This window comes from Euprymna scolopes, chromosome 4 (genome assembly GCF_053919585.1).
Source record: "Euprymna scolopes isolate OS-2025 chromosome 4, ASM5391958v1, whole genome shotgun sequence".
Classification (NCBI taxonomy): Eukaryota; Metazoa; Mollusca; class Cephalopoda; order Sepiida; family Sepiolidae; genus Euprymna; species Euprymna scolopes.
In genome coordinates, this window is record NC_136485.1 from 88,810,899 (window position 1) to 88,835,678 (window position 24,780).

Genomic DNA, 24,780 nt, shown 5'->3' on the forward strand with positions numbered 1-24,780 from the left:
CGCTCTTGCGTTGATGTGTATTTCTCGACTAAAAACTAAATTATTTTTCACGTTTATAAAAATAGTTTTATAGAAAACATAAATTGTGTAAATTATACATTAAAGTTCATGATATTTTCTGTTGGCGATGTCACATAGATCTGAGATGAACGCTTTGTTTTGTATTTGTTTGCTAATGTCTTATTGCTTTGTTTTTTACATTTTATCAGGAATGGTACGATACACGATTAACGTGGAGTCCTAATAATTACGGAGAAGTCAAAATGATTCATATTCCATCGGATGACCTTTGGCGACCGGATATTGTTCTCTACAACAAGTAAGCATTTAGACCATCAGATATTAAATTGATTAACTGAAAAAGAAAAGAAAATTGGATTAATTCCTTAAAACATGCTGTTTAAATTTCGACGTTCACATCGCTACTTTTCTTAAAATTGAGAGCATCTTTATTAAATGTTAAAAATTTACAAAGTTTTAATTTGCTTATATTCTGATAGCGATTTCATAACTAATAGTCGATATTCAGAACAACGAAAAAAAAACAACCAAAAATACCGCCAGTTACGTTGAAAATGCTTGATGATGTAATATAGAAAAGAAAATTCTGTAATAAGAATATAGTTAACAGCTAAAAATATAAATAGTTTAGTCAAAGTATAAATACTGATTTGTAAAATTTGAAGCTATTGGTGAAAAAATCGCGAAATAGACTGGCTTTCATTGACGAATTGCCACGACTTTTAGTGCTAACATGTTTACGATTTTGAGTAAGTCGCACTCATCCTTTCCTCTAAAAATTCTAGAAACAATTTTTACTAAGTCCTGAGACCTCTTCTTTGCAAGCAAAAAGAACATCTCTTAGGACTTAATTTGATTTCTATGTAATTTTTCCCCTCTTATTTTTTACTCCCCCGCCATATTCATGACTTTTTAATCGTAATTTTCCTCAATTTAGCTCTGTTGAGCAAGGAACAAAACCTGGTTAGCTAGACATTATTTTAATTTTTTAATTTCATTAATCATCATGTTAATTGGTTATATTAAGCCATAATTAAATTTTGTACCCCGAAAGAATTTTCGTATATACATATATATATACATATATATATATATATATATATATATATATATATATATATATATATATATACATATATATATATAAATGAAATATAAATGAAACATCTGGTTTGTTCAAAATCGATAAAACCATATTTCTACATTACCAATTTAATTGAAATTTTTAGACAGTCTATCTGTAGAGTCGATGAATGTTTTTATGTTATTAAAATAAATAAGCATTGCAAATTAGACAAATATTAAATAAAATAATAATATTTTTCGTAAATGCGAGACTGCCCGCCATTTTATTTCTGGTAGAAATGAGCCATTCAATTAATGCCACGAGTTGACGACTTTCGAATTACAACATTTCATTATCTGTTTAATCGATAAGTACAAAAAAGCATTCCCTATTTCTTAAATTTAAATTGTTTACATTCATTTGTTTATCTTAAGGCTTTTTACCCATCAAACATTACGTTTTAATTGTTTAGTTTTTTTCACGGCATCTAACGACATCTCGAATTCCATTGTTTTGCTTAAAGCTTTCCTTGCCAAGCCTACCTAAAATAAATTTGTCTAATTCTTAATTTCTCATGTTATTGAAAAGAAAGCATCCATTTTGTTCTATCGAATTAATTTGCTTTTTTTATTGCAAACTTATTTTTGTTGTAGATTTCGGTGTGCTAATAACGAATCTACAAACCATTTCTGTCGCAAAAAAATAGTTTTCATGATATCAAGAAATTGCTTTTTCGAAATGTTAACCATTGTGATTCTTTGTAATTGTTTAACTTATTATTGTGTAACAATATAAGTATAAGCTATTTGCTTCATAGTTCATAGTTGGATTTCAGGTAGTTTAAAATGTTAAACACCTTAAGAAATAGTTGCCCTTACAACATCTATTTACTGCAAGAGTGCTCGTGAAGTGTGTACCCGAGTATACAGTAAAGTCCCGGGCGAAGCGAATAATAATATATAAATTACAATGCTATAAACTAATACAAATAACGAAGAGCAAATGGTCTTTATGATGATTGATTAGCCCCTTGTTTTTGCGATCGAAAGCCGTTGGAGCAAAGGTTTTCTACATTAGTCGCCATGTTGACGGCTACCACAACTTGGCTTTGGCAAACAGAACTTTCGATCGGCGGATATAGTTCAGTAATCATTGCATTAATGTTTTTCATACACACACATCCATACATTTGCAGTAATGAGAGCGTTGATCAATAGTTAAAATCCCTGTAAGAAATGCCCTACGTTTTACAAAAACACTAATATTGAAATTGAATAACCGTCCTTATTAGCCGAGTATAATTTAAATAGTGTCCTGTTGAAGGAGAAATGCAGATCTGGGAAGATATCAACAAATACAATATCCATGTGGTTATATTAAGAAGAGATTAATATAATTAGAAACGTATAAACTATAATATTATTTTCATTTCATATGTATTATTTTTTTTTATTTCAATGGGATATATCATATATAATCACCTGCTTTACAAGGTGAGTTAGAAGCAACCAAGCAGGAAATCATTATTACATTAAATATTAAAATGTATAAATATTACCTTAACTTGAAAATATATGCTCTCTCTCTCCGCTCGCATATTTCTACTAGCTTGGGAGAATAACTTCATACCACAAAGCAGATGCAATGCGGATCCTTAAAAAGAGGAGGTAATATCTTTGCGGATGATATGTAAAGAACGAACGTATATTACACAAGCCACATATTACAGTACCTCACCAATTCAAAAATAAATGGCGAGGTAATATATTGGGTATGATACCATGCTAATAGAATAGGTACTGCCACCTATGAATTTAGCATAGAAATGTAGTACATTAATTTTTTAAATATGGTAAACTGAACTTAGTATTAAGATATATTCCAATATTACAGGTAATAGTATTTTTCAGACAAAACGATACAAAATCTTCATTAGTATATAGATACCATTACATTAAGCTAGAAATATTTTTGATACTCAGTTTGTTCAAATTCACTTTTTATGCTTGCATAGAAAATTGTATTCGTGCAGTAGTCATCTCCATTTTAATGAATGCTTCAAAGATAGAGGCCTCGAGAAATAAGTAGGTATTCATTAATGAAAATCCATCAAAAAAGTGGCATTAATTGGGCAAGAGAAAAGTCGTGAGAACTGATTTGGAAATATAATTCGCAGATGAAAAAGAAAATCGAGAAAATATTGACGCCACATGAGATACATCTGTGATGGTACAAAATGTTACAATTGTCTTAACAGGAAATCATAAGAGTTAACAGTTAACATGTACGTATATATAAATGTTATAATACGAATTATGCTGACAGACGATATAATATGAAAATATAAATCTCATTAGATTTTTACTGAAATACTTTTACGAATGATAAGGTTGAAGGATGAGGAATTCTGATTGTGGAGAGGAAGTTAGTTATTGCTACTACTGCGCTGAAATTATTACTCAAGAGAGAATTACATCAAATGCCCTAAACGACCAAGTTCTCTCTGATGCTCTCTTCTTTGATCTTGAGCATGTGGTACAATGGCGAAAAAAAGTGTCTGGTTACCTTTAATGCATCTAAAACCAAGCTTTTATCTTTACATCATTAACGCTCTGATCCCCATCTGGCATTAATGGAAATGAATGGCTCTCGTATTGGGGATGCTTCATGTTTTGACAAGCTAATGGCTTGACCTTTACTCCTGATCTGAAATGGAACACGTACATCAAATCCGTTTCCAAGATCGCTGGAAAAATCGTGGGATCATTCTATTGATCCAGTAAATATCTCATTACTGATGCAATTCTCTACCTATATAAGAGCCATGTAAGTCCAAGGATGGAGTATTGTTGCCACATTTGGGCAGGGGCAACTAGAAAGGCCTTATCCTGTCTTGACAGGGTTCAAAATAAACTTTGTAGTCTAGTAGGGGAAGCCCTTTTCTGTTCCCTGCAAACTATTTCTCACAGAATAGAAGTTGCAAGCCTGTCTTTGCGTTATTGTTATTTTCATGGCATGTGCTCGTCTGGGCTCCAATTTATGGACCCTTCGCCAAACTTTTACAAGAAACACTCCTCTAGATGAAAACATTATCAATAATTCCACCCACTCTTTATCCGGGACTAAACCTAAACATACGAGGGGCGTGCAATAAGTAATGCCTCTGACCCACTTCCAGTTTTCTGATCAAGCTGAAATTTTGCATGTGCAATGATTTATATCTCTACAGGTTATGTGGACAATTACAACTCTGAAATAATTGTGGTTTCTGTTTTACAGGTGTTTGAACTGAGTCAGGTGTGAAATGGAGCCTGTTGAATGTTGACCAGTGATCCGGTTTTTGTATTTGGAAGGACGCCCATCACAGGAGACTTGATGAAATGAAAGAAACTTATGGTGATAATGCCCCATTATATGACCATGTAACACGCTGGCATCGTGAATTCAAACATGGCCGGAAGTCTGTGGAAACAGCTCCCAGGCCTGGTCGTCCCCCCTTTCGCCATTGATGAGGCATCTGTCCGTCAAGTTGAGGCTGCCATTTTGGAAGATCGGCGCATTACTATTCGTCAAATAGACCAAGATGTCAAGAGTAGTACAGGGTCTGTGGAAATTATCATTCATAACCATTTGCATATGCATAAGGTGTCTGCCAGATGGATTCCCAGGTTGCTCACACCATTCCAGAATCGAGAACGCGTCGAGTACTCGAGGATGAATTTGGAGATGTGCCAAGAAGATGAGCCAAAGTGTTTCAAAAGACTGATTACACAGTATGAAACCTGGGTCCATCACTATGATCCAGAGACCAAAGCCCAGCAATGCAGTGGAAGCACTTGGACTCACCACCTCCAAACAAGGCAAGGGTGTAGCCCTCCGCTGGCAAGAACATGCTCACAGTCTTCTGGGACCAGGACGGAGTAGTGATGGCAGATTTGCTGGCAAAGGGTATCACAATTACAGGATCCTATTATGCTTCACTTTAGGATATTAAGGTAAGCTATCAAAATCAAGAGGCGGGGCAAGATCAGCAAAGGTACCCTCCTCCTACAGGAAAACGCTCCGGTCCACAACTCGCATTTCGCCAGATCAAAAGCACGGGCGTGTGGTTATGAAATCCTGCTCCATCCCCCCTTCTCTCCTGACCTTGCACTCTCTGACTTTCACCTCTTCCCAGCTATAAAGTTGTTTTTGAAAGGAAAGTGTTTCCCAGATGATGTAGCCTTGATTTCTGAAGTCACGTCGTGTTTGGAGGACCAACCTGGGGTGTTCCACAAAAACGGCTCCAGAGCTGCATCAAACGATGGGAGAACTGCATAACTCTGGGTGGTGTCTATGTAGAGAAAGACTAATAACTGTGTCAAGTTTCGTTGCTCTACTGCTATGGGAAATGGTTCAGGGGCATTACTTATTGCACGCCTGTCGTAGATTCCATAAAACTTCTTTCTTAAAACCGCACACCCGTGTAACTGTCTCTTGTTTGCCTGCTTTTCAGCTAACTACAATATGGTCGTTTTGAAGTCCAATGTAAATAAGTTCTTGATGAGAAATTTCCCTTAAGTAATCCAATTTACTAAATTTACACTACTAACGATTCCTATGATATTGTCCCATTGACTACTGTACACTCTTTGACCCTTATCCTTGAGTGGTCTCTGAGCCTTGATAAGTGGTGACTCATATGTAAAAAATGGCTGACCAGATAAAATATTAAGATTAATGGATGCAAATTAAAGTTATTTTTCCTGCAGAACTACGTATCTCTTATCATTGAAGGGTTATTGACAACGGCGCTTCATTAATTCTGATTAACAAGGTTTCGATCACTCTCCACATTTTATCACTCTTGCTAACCACTTTGCATTGTGGCAACCATTTGCCAATAAGTTCATGTTGATATTGACTGTTGAGAGCGTGCGGGCGATGAAAACTGTATCTGTAATGTACATGGAAGAATATCCAATCAGCATATAGAAATGTATATATGGAAAATCTGGGTAAACACCAGTACAGAGCATTTGCCAAAAACAGAATTACTATTAGTATTTATTAATGAACCCCATAGTAATTTTACAGATTGATCATTCATTCTATGGACCCACGATTCGAACGTAGACCCAACAAGATTATTGCACTAACTTTATTCCAACTGAAACATACTTATCTACGTACTCTGGTTAATGTGGTTTCACATTATATCCTGTTATTAAAGTCAATCTCTAAACCTTTGCAGGAGTTTGTGAAATATTATCATTCCACGGACATATGGTTGGCGCGTAGACTCTATATTATTATATTATATTTGGATAAAACAGATCCCAAAGTCAGGAAAGTGTATTTTAGTTCGGGTTTCACATTTGACACATCTTTGACGATCAAGCAACCCTATCTTTTAAAAACGGTTAGAGGGTAATAATGTAGGTATGGCCATTGAATTGCGGTAGTATATAATAATATATACAGTATTATTCCATATACAGGTTTTTACACGAATAATAATCAGTGACCATTTACTGGTTAAAGCATGTAATGTTCCATTCAGTCTGGGTGACAACGAGTCTTCGATTACAAATACCCTCCGTTTCTTTTGATCAACTTTTTGTTTTGCAATAGTCGTTTCTTACTGATTGACGTGACAATGAGGCTCCCTCCGATTTTAGTGCTCTTTGTGTCCGTCAAGATGAGATATGCATGGTGCTATCAGAAAAATAAGTGATTGGTGATTCATATGTTTTTACGAATGTTAATTATGAGACAAACTGTTTGTTAATGCCAAACATTATTCTGCTTTTGTTCGTTAATATGAGAAATTGTTTGTATATTCTGGAATTAATAATGAAAATAACGTTTGGTATTTAGATGCTAGTTTTTTTTTTTTTTTTTTTTTTTTTTGTTACGAGAGATGTAAGATTCTAGTTTTCTTAAAAAAGAGGCCTTATTCTAGTATTTTTTTATATCGCAAAGGGTCAGATTGATATTTTTATGAGAGAGAAGAGGTCAGATTCTAGCATTTTTTAGCAGGAAAGATTAGATTCTATTATATTTTGTGGTGAGATAGGTCAAACTAGTATTTTGTGGGGGAGATGTCAGATTCCAATATTTTGGAGAGATGAGTTTAGATTCTCATATATTTTTAACATGACGAGTTACGTTTTAGTGGTAGAGGTAGGGTTCTAATAGTTTTTTTTTTGCGTTAAACAGTCAGATTGTAATACTTTTTGCTGCAATATTTTGGGTTTATGGGGTATGATCCCACACAGTCGGACGATTCTATTTATAAATGATGCTGTTAAGAACTAACGAATCAAATTAATTCACGTTCTGCTACCAACCAATCAGAAACCAGAATTGCTTCATAAATATTAAACCTTTTCTGGGGCAATTTCACATGTTCTTTTCCCGGGGTTTGACACGGTAAGAATATTTTGTTCTGTGGAACTGTCTACTACAAACAAGTCACCTCCCAGGGACTTGTGTGTAACAGCGAACCATCTGAAACTGTTCTGAAACTCAAAATGGCTTACATTCCGGTAAAATTGAGATTGTGTTATTTTTGGTGTGGAAAAGATTAACTTCTAGTATCCGTATTGCATAGAGGTCGGACTCTTCTATTCTTATGGCAAGATCAGTTTAATTCTTATATTTTGTGATAGAACTGGTCAAATTTTAGTATATCTGTGGCTAGAGAAGTCAGATTCTAGTAATTTTGTAGTTACAGAGCTCAGATTCTGGGATTTTATGGCAAGAAAGGTAAGGCTAGAGAAATGTATTAGTAATAAAGATCATATTCTAATATTTTTATTGCAGTTGAAGTCAGATTTTAGTATCTTTGTGGTGGGATAAGTTAGATTCCGTATTTTTCTTATAATACGTGCCAGTCTCTGTCTGATTTAGTCCAATTACATTCCATCTTTATTTGTGTTAATGTGTTGTTATTTTTGTGTTATTTAAACATACCTGTTTTGCATGAGTGCTGCAGTTGGAATAGTTCAATTACTCTTAGTCTTTTGCTTAAGTGCTCCTAATGTTCCTTTTATGCGTTTAAGTTATCTACTTTTGCATTAATCAAATAAAATGAGCTTGTCCAATCAGTAAATACGATGACTAGTGATTCCTTATATTGCTAATGGTTTACAATTTTAACTTTACCTATTTCGAAATTAATTGTTCTCAAATCAGATTGTGCAGTCAACTAAAGCGTTACAATTTTAATAAATGCAGTTTAAAAAGTGAAAATTATTTAATGATTCAAATAATATTTTGCTGACTTTTTTCTTGTAAGGTAGACCAGTTATCGTTTTAAAAATTAAGTTGCTAAAATTTTAAGTAAATAAATAAATTTTTATTCCGTTCATTTATTCAAGAGTAATTATTTATTCTTTACCATAGCAGACATGCATTATTTTTAAAGCAATTTTATTATTAACAGTAAATTGTCAGTAAATCACCGTGGAATTTCTACGGATTACCACTAATTATTATTCATCCCTCTAGTAATTTTCTTTTAGTTTTACTTTGCATTCTGCCTTCTTCAAGCGCTATGAATTATAGGAAATCTATTTGTCGCGCTTTTTGTTTTCCTTTTTGTGAGCTATTTTCATGTGTTTTATTGTTTGGATTAGTTTATTATTATATCCTCAATAATGCTCACACAGGTCACCACCAACAATCACTCACTAGCAATAACCTGTGGCGTTCACTAGAAATTGAGTGACAACAAGCCTCCCGAAATTTCCAGTGCTCCCCAACTCCCTCTATTAACCAGTGCAGTTGACTTTACATTATAACAATAGCAGTATCCTTTTTACTTTTCGATGACAATAGTCAATTGTATTCCCTGGAATTTCAGTGACAAAATACGTCTTAAGGCCCTTTGGTTATTATTTTCCCTCCTAGGTTCTCCGGGCTCAATCACGACTCTTTGGTGTACTGTTATTCCCTGTAGATGCCACTATTATTATTATTATTGGCTCATAATGAGCTTTCGCACAGGTCACAATGAATTCTCCTTGAGATCAACCTGTGGTGTTCTCTGGAAGCTGAGTGACAATAAGTCTCCCCAGATTTGCAGTACTCTCCACCTCTTTCGATAACAGTTGCAAATGAATTTTCATTATTGCAACAGACGCTTACTATTAATTTCTCTCTAACAGCGGCCATTGGTCTCCAGTGGAGTTTGAGTGGCAATAAGCCTTCTCAAGGTACTATTTCTCAGGGTATTTGTCCAGCGGGGTCTGATTAGCGCTCTCTCCTCAGTCTTTTCATCCTCCTTGAGCCTTCTCGACTATTTGGCATAAGTTTTTTTTGTGGAGGGGGGATAATGGGAAAAAGGATTGAGAACTTATAGATATTCAGCTACAATGTTTTTGGTTCCATGTAACGTTTCGTGTTTTGTCTCTGCGGTAGCTTGTCTGCCCCGCGCATGTGGCTCATGTATTCCACATTCTCCGCATTTCAGCTGTTTTCATTATTGTTATTCGATTATTATTATTATTATTATTTTATTATTATTATTATTATTATTACTATTATTATTATTATTATTATTATTATTATTGATGTTGTTTTGGTTGTTTCATTGTTGTTAATTGTAACAGATATTGTCATTGAAATTTACAATTATCCAGTGTCTATTTTATTAACAGAAACTATTCAATTCATTTCCAGTGCGGATGGTGAATTTGTGGTAACACTAATGACGAAGGCAACTGTTTATTTTGATGGTCGCATTGTATGGGAACCCCCCGTTATCTATAAAAGCTACTGCCCAATTGACGTCGAGTTCTTTCCCTTTGATATGCAACAGTGCTTTATGAAGTTCGGCTCTTGGACGTACGATGGCAACCAGGTGGACCTGCAACACTTCTGTATGGAAAAGGGTGTTACGACCCCAACTGGAGAAGTGGTCATTCACGAGGGGATCGATCTGAAAGATTATTATCCAAATGTGGAATGGGATATCATCAACGTAACGGCTCGACGCAAAGAGAAATTCTACAGCTGCTGTATTGAACCTTATCCGGACATTGTGTTCAATGTAACCCTGCGGAGACGTACACTCTTCTATACGCTCAACTTGATCGTCCCTTGTGTTTCCATCTCCTGTTTAACTGTTCTCGTCTTTTACCTTCCGTCTGATAGTGGTGAGAAGATTACCCTCTCCATTTCAATTCTGCTCGCGCTCACCGTCTTTTTTCTGTTACTTTCGGATATCAACCCACCAACCTCACTCGTCGTGCCACTCATAGGTAGGTAAAATATTTTAAGTTAACAATATTTATTAGACATAAAGTTATAAATATTCCTGATATTTAAGTTTTCTTTTCAGCATTTAAAGAGATTTAAAGGGCAAAATATTCCACTTGTAAAATTCAAATGTTTCAGATTTACATTGCATTTGTACACTATTAGACGCTAATCAAGCAAGGTTCTTAACTTTGAGGTTACTTCTTAAGACCCATTAACTAAGCCTGCAATTTTAGTAGTTTTGGAGTCAAATCCATGTAATATACTTTGATCAAAATTGATCGAATAAATAGTATAGACATATCTTATTATTTTAATCTTTGTAAGGTTACATAAAAGTAGCGTAAAAGAGTTCATTTTTCGGTGTAATTTTTCCCATCCTGGCCGAATTATTTTAAAGAAAACGAGATTTGCACAAAATCTATTAATGTATGTGTACGTTTCCACTTCCGGTTATAAACAGATGCGATAGACCGGCTGATGAGAGCTAGATATGGGGACTTAAAACGGTTCCCTATTCTAAGATTTAAAATCGACCGTATCGATGACTTATCTCATCTAAACTTTCTGAAAATAAACATAAAATATTACGCACTTAATTTGAATTTTTCCTCTAATACAATTCTTTTCTGCTGAAATTCTTTTTTCCAAAATATAACCAAGCATATATATATATACATATATATATATATATATATATATATATATATATATATATATAAAAGAGCTATTTTTAAAAAACATGTTAAAAACACTTTAAAAAGAGTTAAAAAGATATTTAATCTGAAAAGGAAACACTTAATAAGTGGATAGTCCTTAATCCGCGGAGTTTCGAAGAAATACTTTCCTTCTCATCAGAGAGTAGGAATTAGCAAAATACGGGATCGGATTTTGCATACAAAAGTATTTGATGAAACTGCAAGTAAGTTAAAGATCTTACTTGATAACAAAAAGTGAAGCAGAGGGAATATCGTGAAGAAAAAGGTGATTTCACGTGAATGGATAGTCTGGTGAAAAGTATCCAATGGCGGTAAAATCCAAAAATGTAAATCCAATAAAGTTAATTAAATTTCCATTCGCACAAGGAAATTGCATAATTGAAAGATGGTCCAAAATAATCCAAAAGGCCGAAATCAGTGGAATAATTCACAAATGTGTACAAGGAAAAGGGGAAACAATTTCAGTAATATTAATAAAAGAAAAATAAGATATGCGTTTAATACGGCTGTCGAGACAAAGTGTAATTAAGAAAAATCAGTGAAGAAGAGAAAAACAAGATAAAATGGTGATAGAACTAAATATAAAATAGAAAAGGAAATGTCAAAATAACCCTAACAAAATGACGTTAAAAGGCGCGAAAAATATTGGGCAAAAAAGAGGTCAACTGAAATGTACAGGTTATAACTTAAGTAATAACCTGTACATGTGAAAATGAGTTATTAAAATACACTAAATGGAAAAAATAAATAAATAAAAATAAAATATAAACTAAAAAAATATAAAAAAAAAATAAGCGGAGAGGATGGTCGGTATCTGAAAATTCCGAATAAAGCAAGTATGTAAGTAAATGCATAGAGTAGAATAGGATATGAATGTGTAGATAGATTGATATATTAGACAGATAGGAATATTTAAAGACTAAAACGAAAATTGCAGATAAAAAACCGGTCAAGCAAAGAAGAAATAAAGAATTAAAAAAAGGAGTATTAAGTTATAAAGTATTAAGAAAGTATGTAGAAAAGACGATAATTTTAAAGAAAATTTTATCTGCACCCTTCTAGTGCAGGTTTGTTGAGTAAGAGTCCATAAAATTTTACATATATAAATTATTTTCACTCTTGTTTTATTTTCATTCAGTCGAATTTCTCAGAAATCAAGGGGTTCACTAATTATGGCTAACACGTAAACTCTATATGAGATATCCGAATGTTCCATTAAAGTTTTTTTTATCTTTCAAACATTCCTTTAGTAAAGAAATTCAGAGCATACTTTTTCTTTTCCGAATAACCATTTTCATATGTTGTAGTATATCTTTCGTTTTGATCTCTTGGTTTAACTGGATTCGAAGACAATTCATCTATTCTTCTGATGTATCCAGCTTCGTGCTTGAGGTAACACCACATGGAGAATGTGCACCATTCCTCGTAAATGCTAATGTGAGTTAACCATAGTGAAGAGATCCTATTTGGGTTCCGAATACGAAATGTGATTTTGAATATTTGGTCAGGGTTTACTTCTAGAGAAAAGTATCCTCATGACAGGTTGTTCTAACAAACCTCTGTACAGAGAAGCCTTAGACACTCGAGTATAGTGTCAGGTAAGCATCCAAGTTTCCAACCTTTGGTAGTCAAATTTTATTCACAAAGTATAGTTTTACCTATAATGTCAGAAATGGTGGGAAAAGGGTTTTTGAAGAAATGGTGTTTTTTTTTGGCTTCGTAAATACTATAAGGCGTCATTATTTCACATCGTGAATATATTTTCTATTTTTGCGTGTCGATATGATATTGTTTGAATTGTCTTCTAGATTGTTTGCTCTACTGTGTTCATATATCTTTTACTTTGGGATTTGTATCGGCAAAATCAATTTTCTCACAGTTATGACATAGTATAGTTTATATAGTTTATATGCAGACATAGTATAGTTTATATTCTCCCGTGTGTGGGTAATGTATATTTTTTATTTTATATACATAAAGTAATGTATATTTTTTATTTTATATAACATAAAGGCAGACCCAGAAAAATTACCTCCACGACCATAAATATAGCTGTAAAAAAAACTGCAAACAAGACAAGCAAAAAAGACATTCAAAACTCTATTACAAAAACTAACAAATTTGAGAATTTAAATATTTTTTCTCTTAAAACAGTTGGAATAAGTGAAACTAAACATCGTCAATTATCATTAAGTTGTTCACTAGTGTGAATAAGCTTTACTTTTGATTTTGTAAAAAAAACACTGCCTCATAAGAAATACTTACAAAAGTTGACGTATTTGAGCATAGTAAATCGTGACAACCGGGAAAATTCTGAGAAACAATTAATAAAGTATGAAAACTTCAGAATACATGAAATGCTCAATTACTAACAACAAATAATGAAGTTGCGTCATTAATTTTTCATTTTCTATTTCACGCCATTATTTATTAAAATCATTAATCAAACATTGAATTTCCACTGATTGAAATCGTTTAATGTGTAAATAACAAATTTTGCTTTTTATAATTTTATTTTTTCAGGAAAATACCTAATGTTTACAATGGTGGTGGTGGCTATGTCAATCTTCATGACAGTGTTTACTTTACACATGAACTATCGCGGCCCGACAACGCACAAAATGCGACCGTGGATGCGGCGAGTATTTACGGAGATTTTACCTCGGATTCTTATGCTAAAACGACCTGAGCCGCGACGCCGGTCTAATGCTACGGTTCGTGCGTGTAACGGAATCGGTTTCCGTGAGACGTACACTGTGGCTCGGGGTTTGGGTCGCTACAGGAATATACCGCCGCCTTCTGCTAGTCGACTGAGCCAACCAACACACCGGTTAATATTCGACGACCAAAATATTAACCGGGTGACTGGGAATCGATATGTCAACGAAATTCAAGATGTAATTGAAGGAGTGAAATATATCGCAAACCGGATGCAGATCCACGACGAACATGCTGAGGTAAGTCAAACAGAACGGTGCATTCGAAAACAAGCAGCTAATTGATTAAACATGTATTTCCAAGATGTCTGCTAAATATGGTTTTCATAATATTGTTAGCGACAAGTGGTGGAAAATATCGCACAGAGCTTTACTATATGATATCTGAAATACTATTATATTAGCAGAACCCTTTGGAAAGTCCTCATAAATGTAAGAGATAAAAATTGTGCGCAACATATTCTATTCTCTCCTCTTTCTAACACATGTTATTTTACCACACCGCTTCCACTGACTGTTTCTACAATATGTCAATTCTAAGACCTATGCACATATGCAGACAACATTGTTGCACCATTTTTATTAAAACTAAAATATACTTATCTATGTACTTTGGTTAATGCACTTTCAAAATGTATACGGTTAAATAGGTCTAGCTTGAAATCTCTCATAGGAACGTGTGACATATTACATGGATGTTTCGCACATACGATAACCCCAAAATATCATTATAGTATATTTGGAAAGAAGAAGTACGACATTGTGATCTTAGTCCAAAAGTCAAGTAATTATCATCGAGTTTCATGTTGATACAACTACAATAAAATGAAACTTAAAAATTACTTTTTTTACACTGCATCTCCGTCGATTAAGGAAACCTATCTTTTTAGTGTCTACAAAGTGAGAAGTTATTTACGAACATTAAATTGTCTTAACGCATTATTATATAGATGAGTAAAATATGATTAAATGAAAAAATAAGAACTTAATTAAAAGCATGTCAAATTGATTGAAACAAGTAGATTATAATACTTTTTTACTCCCATTTTGTCCAGTAATGCGTAAAATGTTTACACAGGTTTTCATGTAGTCTGAAAGTATACAATAAAAACGTTATTTAATTTCACTGATAATATATATTGCAAAAACCAACTTAAAAAAGAGAATTAAAACCGGCCTTGAAAACTGTTACTATTATGGGCATCAAAATCTCAGAAACCGGAAAATTGTGTGGGCTATATATGGGAACACTTATGGTGCAATGTTGCTCTACCTTATTTGGAGAGCAAATGGAATCTTCCAGAAACTACAAATAGTTAGGGCTAAGTGTCGTGGCAGTAATCTGTTCCATTCCTTTGGCATCGGGTCGTGATCATGGTCGCATACTATTCGAGAATCCAATCTTCATAAGCAGTCTGACAGAAAGTGGATTACTTTTGTAGCTTTTATCTGTCGGACTGAGGTGTTAGTTTTATGTTGTCTTATGGAGACCACTTAGGCGAACTGGACTCCAAATAAATGGCACTAATTGCGACATTTTTTTCAGTGCAAGATGTGAAATGAGGTCTGCATAATCTGGGTCATTTCGGTTGCTTTTATCTCTCGGGTTGATTTATTCATCCTGGATAGGATGTACACATTCCAAAGTTTTACTCTTTAGAGTGGAGTTATTTTTTGCTTACTACATGAGGCGTCTCAATCGCTACCCAAGAAATTTTTAATAAGCAAAAATGCTCCTGAATTTACAACGCTGACTTGATTCTCCTCACCTTCCGATCTTGGGTTACATCTTCTGCAATAGTAAAGAAGTAAATACCATAATTGGTTACAATTAATTCCCTTTTTATTTCGGTATATATTCCAGTCTAGATTATGAACTCCACAATAAGTCTGACAGAAACTGATGGCCGTTTTTATGTCGGGCTAAGGTATTAGTCCTGGCTAGTCCTAAAGATTTATCCTTCAGGTCTTGCTTCCTACAATATCAGAGCCAGACTTTCTATAACCTAATATTCTGTACTTCTGTGAATAAACTCTTGTAAATATACCTCTGTTAGATCTTAATTATTATCCGTCCTTCTAGTTCACAGTAAAACAGTCGGTACAGGCAAAATGAATGCCGATGCTCAAAATGTATAAACATTTTGACCCCTCCCTTTACTTAAAAATTCACCAAAATTCAAAAAATTAACCAATTTTAATGAAATTTTCAGTATTTATCAAATAATGATCACGGAATATATTGAACTAATTATTTTTATTTAAATCTAAGTGGAAATGTATTATTTTTTTAAACAAAAAATACCTTTACTAAAGTTATGGTTTTCAGCAATTAATAAAAAAAAACGCAAGAATTTATTTTTGCTTTTTTATATAAATAAAGCATCGTGATTTGTAACAATAAAAACATAAAATAATTTTGACAAGAACATTACGAAAAAAAGCCCCTAAACGCTGTGTTAATGAAATCAATATAAGACGAAGAAAAATGAATTTCTCGAACTACCAATATTACCATTGATTTAAGCATTGTGTATTTAATATTTTCACACAAAAAATTATAATAGCAAAAATAGTTCTACTTTTTTTTAATTAAAGATTTCGTATAATTTTATATGCAAGATTTTAATAATTTCCTTGCTCGCAAGAATGTAAAACATTCGGCATAACATATTTTTTATATAATCTCGAACAATGATTAAAAAAATTAATTTAAAAGCAGGAACATAAAAAATAATTAAAGTAAAAAATGATAAAAATTGATACAAATGTTCAGAATAGAAATGTATGGATGCACGTCTGGGACAAAAAAGAAATCTGAAACCCCTACCTCCTTTTACTATCATGACTTCATTTTGAAACAGCCTTTCGATTGGCTTAACTTTTGGGCCTCCTTATAATCGTGTTTACAAAATTTTAGTTTGTTGCGTTTTTGGCGAACGGTAAATTACTTGCCTTTTGAGGGCTAATTAAGTTATTTTTGCACAAACAAGATATTTTTTATTTAATTCAATATCTTAGGACTTTACTAATTATCTTTGAAATAGACCCAGAATACTAATATTTATCTTTTAAAGGATTTTTACAATAAATTTATTTAACTTCAAAATTTAGCTGAATTGGTTAGCACTCGGTGAAAACATTTTTCATAGCGTTTTTTTCACGTGTACAAATATTTTCTTCCTTTAGGAAATTAACTTTAGTCTCTAATCTTTCAAATACAATCAAAAAGTAGTCGGAAAACTACAAAAAATTATGATAAATCGGCTTTCAAAACAAGGTCCCCTTATTTTTGCCGCCCATTTTTTTCCCGTATCTAAGGAACAGAGACGGTTTACAATGATTATTCGATACATGCTGTTTTTAAGTAATAAAGATTAAAATGAAACTTTTAGAATTTTTTATATAATTTAATCTTTTACAGATGTAATCAGTCTTGATAAATTGTTCGTTGATAATATTGAGCTTCTATCTAGCAATTCTATCGCTTATCTTAATAAAGTACAGCTTTCTTTACCGAGATAGTGATTCATTTCTGGAGAAGAAATGGCAGGAGCATATCAAAAATGTAACTAGTATCAAATGTTAACTGAATTCCTGATTGTGGCATGGAATTGTACGGATAGCATATAAGTTTTCAGATAAAAGTTAATAAGATGTAAACGCTTTGGATGTTATAGTGATGGTTGTTACAAGAGAAGGTAGGAACCACAAAACAAAAGAAAATTAGTAAATATTTTCTGATAGAAGCGTTGTTTAAATTACAGTAGCGTCTTCGTCAGGATCAGTTTGTGCTTGTTTCTTTTCCTTTTTATTTCCTTCCGCGTGTCATTATGTCACAAGAAAAATCAAATCCGTTGGGTGTGATGACGGTGATATTTTCGAATGTCTAAATCAAGAGATGTTGACATCTGTGAAATAAATTAGTGGACATTTTTTCTCCGTGATCGTTTCCATCGTCGAAAATTTTATTTTTTAAACAGATACATTTTGTTTATCTAATAAATTCTGTGTTGTATTGACTTTCTAAAATTCATGTATTTCAATTTAAAGAAAGCTTTTATCACGAAGAAAACAATTTCACGAATTCATTTCGCCAATGTGTATCTCTTGATTTGAACATTTGAAAATACCACTGTTTAAGATCAGATGGATTTTATTATTTTACACCATGCCACGAGGAAGGAAAAAAGAAATAAACATAAACTGATCCTCACAAAGACGCTATGATCGCTGAACATTTGATTTTTAAATAAATAAATATTTGTTTATTTAGACATTTCTGCGCTGTATTGACTTCCTAAAACGTATGTATTTCAAAATAAACGTATGGTTACTGCAATATTCCACGGACACAAAAATAATGAAAGTAATGACACCAGAAATGTCATGCAAATCTTCCAAATTTCATAAATGTGGATACGCTGCAAAAGGGTATTTTAAAAATGTTCCTCTAGTGTTATTGTGTCATTTGTGGGATTGGAACAAAATGACATGAAACATCATGTTAAGATCTAAATATAATATCTATTTAGTCCAAATGTGTCTTCATGTAGATACGTGTAAACAGTATGCATCAATGCTTCAGATGAAAAAAATATTGTTGTTAATAGAAAATAATATTGTTCTTAAAGTATTATTACAAAGCGCTACATTTCCGCGATGAGAAACTGAAAAAGGTAAGTAAAATAATGCGAATTTTCTATTCTTAATAAACCGTGGATTATTATTTATTTACTAATATTACTGCCACAGTTGTTTTAATAACACTTCCATGTAAAATTCAACAATTCGAATCAAACATTTTTTAACAATTTCTTGTCTTTATTTAATTTTGAAACACTCTGTGAAAATTGTTTGAATATAATTGTTTAATTGGACTCAACTGACTAGAGTACGTGAAAATATTAGTGTACGACCTACTCCTTTGAGGTCAATTGGTAAACAATAGATCTGTCACTACGGGAGCTTATAAGTATCAGAAGAAAGGGTTGTTTATATTTCAAAACAAATTATTGTACGAAAATTGAATCAATATCTGACTATAGTGTAGGGTTGTTGGTGTAGCGTGAATAAGATTTATGATATCCAATGAATTCAAATAGAGATGACCCAAATATGGAGGGTAGTATGTTTTGTATAATTACTTAATATCGGCCATACACAGCATTAAGAGTACTTTAAGATTACTACAGTTTATAAGTGGCTTATTTATCTTTTATAATAGATTAATTTATAGTCCTTACGACGAGTGGTTTAGTCCAAGCAGCTTTTATCGTTAACCAAAATAGCTTTGTTACATCATTAATTACATATAGCTAGTTTTTTTATAGATAAAATTGTAGTAAGAGAAAAAATGACTTACTTCATCAACGCCCACATGTCTCCGCCTTTTGTAAAGTTCGGTTACGTAACAATACACAAGCCAAAGAGGAGACGTGAAGCTGGTTTTATCCGCAACGGTCACACAAAATAACTCGAAATCGCACCGTTCTTATGCAAATTAAATGACATTGAGTTACATAAAAGCAGAGCTTTTGAAGAACGTGCAGTTCCTTTGAGAAAAACGAGCCGTGCAGACGTACTCCGTTGATGCGTGTTTGATTATTTACTTGGGAACACGAAGAAGGCAAAAGAGGACGAATATGTAAACTGCATTTTGCATTTTTTCATTGCTGACAAAAAAACACATATTTATTACAATGGCTAAGGTTTACTACGGGAAACTCCTGTGCTATGTTGTGGACCGATCTGGGTATTATAGAATAGACATTGTTTTCTCGTGTTATTTAAGGCAATGGAAGTTAGAAACAAACATTAAAAAACATTTTTATAATGTGAGTGATATGATTGAATTCTTTAAAGTTGCCACTCGACATAATATTTAATCTGTATATATAATTCAATAGGAATATTTTCCCTTTACAAAATGCAAGTATAATTTTACACATAAATTTAATATGGTAACACTGCATCCCAGTAATCGATGCATGATACTCGCCTATTATCATGTGAATTCATTCGCTATAAAAAAAAATTGCTACATTATTTCCGAAGAAAGTAAATATTAAAAACAAGTCATAGCGAACAGTCGTAGGATAATGACTCACCCATTTAGAACTTTTTACTGTGCCTCTCTCAATTTGGGCAGAAGCAATTTTTTCATTACGTGCTTTACCATTAACTTACGACAATACTGAACGGTCCCTGTCCTAATTCACTTGTAATTAAAACGACAATTTCATTAGCTGGTTGAATATAAACCTTTATTCCAGAATTTGCTTTCCACGAACACAACAGAATAGGTTCATCCACACTAAATATGGCCGCCAGTGATCCATTAGTCATTTGTTTCGATCTATTACCAACAACATACAACGCCGAAGTCATCAGCATTTACATAGAATCTTCACTTAATTTGTTTACTCTTACATTGTCTTTCGCTTAAGTCAGTTAACATGTAGAAGCTTTTAATTTTCACATATTGCTTCTTTTTTTTCTAAAAACATGTCCAACTTTTTTAGTAAAAAACAAAGTTTCAAAGTTCGTTATTATAAAAAAAAAACATTCACATAAATTAAATGGTTTATTTATATCAGAAAATGTGTCACATATCTTTTTTTGTTGCTGTTGCTATTGCTACTACTGCTATTATTACTATTACTAACTGCTATAATCACAATCATCAACATCATCAGCAGCAGTTTTTCCATCTCGACATAGATACCAACACAGATTTAGCTGAATCTACGAAAATGCGCTAGTTTAATCTGTTTTAGGAAAGTCTTTTAAGAATCTGTTCTGAGTTTATACCATCGTTCCAGCGGACAACGCCGGTATACGGGTCCTGCTAATTGTCATATAGAAATAGGAAACTAATACTAAAAATGATAACACTATGAACGGGTTTTATAAAGAATTTGTAACAAAACCTATGAAAAGAACACAGAATCAATATTCTCTTGTTTCATTTTACTTCAATCAAAGTTATCAGAAATCAAGGGCTTCCTGGGGCTAACAGTTGATCTCTATACGAGATGCATAGATATTCCAATATTTCGTTGAATTTCTCCTTTACTTCTCAAACACCTACTGAGTACCGAAATTTTAAATACAACGTTATTTGTTTCTCCCTAATTCACCATTTAAATATGTTATAGTATATATTTCTTTTGGTTTCTTGGACCCCAGGACAAGTATTCACCTAGTCTGGTGGAGCATCCAATTTCATGTTCAAATTACTTAAGGTAATATCATTTGAAGAAGGTACACCGATCGTCGTGTTGGGTTAGCCATTTAAAGGATATCTTATTTAGACCGCGAATACTACGTTATTTGGAATATTTAGTCATGGTTACTTGTAGGGGAACGTATCGTCATGCCAGGTTGTATTGACAAACCCCTCTACAGAGAGGCCGCAGATACTCGAGGATAGTGCTTAATAGACATTCCAGTTCTCCCCATTATTCTAGAATACTAATTTATGTGATTTCAGAAATTGATTACTCAACGCTGTAAATTGTGTTTTGGTATTTTTATAGTGATTTTCGTTTGCATGTAACTGATTAGACACAATATTCAGAGCAAAATGTTTTTTGTTAGCGCGATTTTCTTTTTTCTTTCCTTCCTTATTTGTTAGTATTTTTTGTTATTTTTGTTCTTTGTTTTATTTTATTTTTCTTTATTTCCCGCCAATGAATGACCGAAGCTGAACAGAATTCATTTGGTTAAACATCACATCAAAGAAAATCTTTCGAAAAGTCGATGATTATAATCAATAATATCGATAGAAACCAGCACCCGGGCTGTCTTGATCGCGCATTGATCGTTACTTAAACTACTCATTAATTATAAACAAGTGCTGCAGACACGTGCATCATGTGTGCGGGAGGGGCTCACCTTTTCGAAGGCCAGTAAAAACGATGACCAGTAAAATCGATCAGACCAGCTTGCGAGGGGAGCATTTTGCGTCGAAACGTTATCAGATACAACGCAAACAAAAAAACGAAAAAAAAAATGAAAATAATAAAAAATATTTCTAATTCTGATCTGAACGCAAGCAAATATCTAATCTATTATTTGAAAGATTATTTTTTTTTAAACCTTCGTCTCGTTTCTTATATTTTTTAATTGATCTTCTCTCATAATGTTCTTCTCCTTCGTCTCCTCTTCTTCCTCTTAGATATTACCAATATTCCTACTTCGTTAGAATCAAAGAATAAATCCTACTGATTTGTCACAGTTAAGGTTTGAACATCTCTCTCGCTAATTTTCGTCAAAAGATGTTTTTTTATCATTTACCTCAGAGCCTTTATTGTTGTTTCCATTGAACTTAGCATTTAATTTTGTCTTACAAATTGACGTCTGACAATGATTTCCCGCCTGATGGGCTTAATAGAATTTATTTCTCATCACTTTGTATAGCTATTCAAGTGAGCCGTAGTGGCATCGGGATTTGAGGGTAAAGATTACTCTGTTGCGAGATTCAAATCGCACGAGGTCATCTCGTCACCATCAGACAAGGCCAGACTATTTGCCAAGAACTTTGCAGCTAATTTTACCCTATGCGACAATGACCATCAACTCCCTATATTTCATCCTATAACAGACAACACGCTATGCAACATACAAATATCTGTGCGTAAGGTCGCCAAGCTAATCAAGAACCTTGATTCCAGTAAAGCAACTGGCCCTGATGGCATTCCAGTTATGGTACTGAAAAAGCTCCAACCAGAACTTGCCCCCATACTTACAAAACTGTTTAAGCTTTGCCTTAAGGAAAAGTGCTTTCCAACACCCTGGAAAACCTCATCAGTATGCCCTGTATTTAAGAATTCAGGTGAAAAGTCATCGCCCTCTCAGTACAGACCAATAAGTCTCCTGTGTGTCATGAGCAAGTTGTTGGAATCCATATTAAATAAAGAAGTAGTCAACCACCTCAACAGAAACAACCTTCTTAGTGACATGCAATATGGTTTCCGCTCTGCAATATCTACAGCAGATGTGCTAACGGTTATATCACATAGAATTAGTGAATCTCTTGACAAAGGTTTCCTTTCCAGGGCAATTTCTCTTGACATATCAAAGGCCTTCGATAAGGTTTGGCATAAGGGCCTACTTCACAAGATTTCCAGCTACGGTATTACTGAAAATGTTTTGTCAATCATTAAATAATTTCTCTCTGATAGGTTCATAAGAGTAGTGGTTGATGGGCAGAAATCAGAGGCCCACAGTTTTAATGCTGGAGTCCCCCAGAGGTCCATCCTGGGCCCAACTCTCTTCCTGATCTACATCAATGATCTCTCAAAACACATACTTAAATCATTCGTTGACATCTATGCTGATGACACGACTATCTATGGCAACACAGATAGCCGTAAATGACAAAGTTCTCTCTAATTCTCTCTCCTCTGATCTTGAACACGCGGTACAATGGGGAAGAGGTGGCTGGTCACTTTTAATGCATCCAAAACCAAGCTTCTATCTTTACATCATCAACGCTCTGATCCCCATCTGGCATCAATTGAAATGGATGGCTCTCGTCTTGGAAAGGCTCCATGTTTTGACAAGCTTCTTGGTATGACCTTTGCTCCTGATCTGAAATGGAACACGTACATCAAATCTGTTGCCAGGGACGCTGGAAAAATGGTGGGATCCTTCTACCGCTCCAGAAGATATCTCACTACTGATGAAATTCTCTATCTGTATGAAAGCCAAGTACGTCCAAAGATGGAGTACTGCTGCCACATCTGGGCAGGAGCTGCTAAAAATAGCCTATCCTGCCTTGACAGAGTACAAAATAGACTTCGTGGTTTAGTGGGGGATGCCCTTTTCCCTTCCCTGCAACCTCTCTCCCACAGAAGAGACGTTGCGAGCCTGTCTTTGTTTTATCGTTATTTCCATGACAGGTGCTCGTCTGGGCCCCAATCCCTCGTCCCCCCTTGCCAATCTTTCACGAGAAACACCTGTCTGGCTGAAACTACTGTCAATAATTTTCCCCACTCTTTATCTGTGCCTAAATCCAAACGTAGATTCCATGAGCAAAGGTTCTTTCTTAGAACTGCACGCCAGTGGAACTCTCTGCCGCTTGCCTGTTTCCCACCTGACTACAACTTGGACGTCTTCAAGTCCAGCATAAACAAACTCCTGACGAACCGCCCCCTTAAGTAAGACACTCTATCAAAACCCCCAATACTAATGATTACTACAACACTACTTCATTGATTACTTTACACACAATAACCCTTATCCCTGAGTGGCCTTCGGGCCTTGATAAGTTGTGACGCCCATGTAAAAAAAAAAGAAAAAATAGTTATATCGACACTGATGATTCTGCAAGGATGAAACGTATACGACTGTAGATAATTAATTATTCATTATTAAAGTAATTATATTATATATTAATATATACATATATATATATTAATATATATAACTAAGTATATATATATATATATATATATATATATATATATACATACATACATACATATGCTTATATTTTTTGAAAAAATATGGATTTCCGCAGAATGCTGTATCATAAGGAAAAATTCTTAAATCAGAGCGTATTATTATATTTTCTTTTTACATAAAATTTAGATGAGATAAGTTAACGGTACCCTCGGTTTCAAACCTGATAATGAGGGATCGTTTTAGATACCCATATCAAGCTCTCTTCAGCCGATACTCATCTGTTTTATAAGCAGAATTGGAATCATATAGATACCTTACGCGATCACATTCAAATTTTGTTTATCTTAACAATCTAAAATTCAAATAAAATTTTTAAAAATGGCCGTTTAATGTTTTGGACGCCAAAGAAAACAAAAGAAAAACACGAAAAAGAAAGGGGAAAAGAAAAGGAAGAGAAAAGAAGTATTTTATATGCTTAAAAATGTTCTGTTATATATAATATTTATATATTTGAATTGTTTATCGCGTCATTTATGAAAAATATGTTTTGTTATTCTATCAATATTAAACTCTTTTCGGTCTCGAACAGAACCTTTTT

The 24,780-nt window shown here is 33.6% G+C and overlaps 1 protein-coding gene across 1 annotated transcript in view; it reads left to right on the top strand.

The window, feature by feature from the left end:
* LOC145268760 (acetylcholine receptor subunit alpha-like) overlaps nt 1-24,780 on the top strand; it is an 80,517-nt gene that overhangs the window by 36,457 nt on the left and 19,280 nt on the right. Inside the window, exons 2-4 of the mRNA XM_080124359.1 lie at nt 210-319; nt 9,755-10,335; nt 13,576-14,009. Coding sequence (XP_079980485.1) covers nt 210-319; nt 9,755-10,335; nt 13,576-14,009 — 1,125 coding nt within the window. The remainder of the gene's footprint in view (nt 1-209; nt 320-9,754; nt 10,336-13,575; nt 14,010-24,780) is intronic.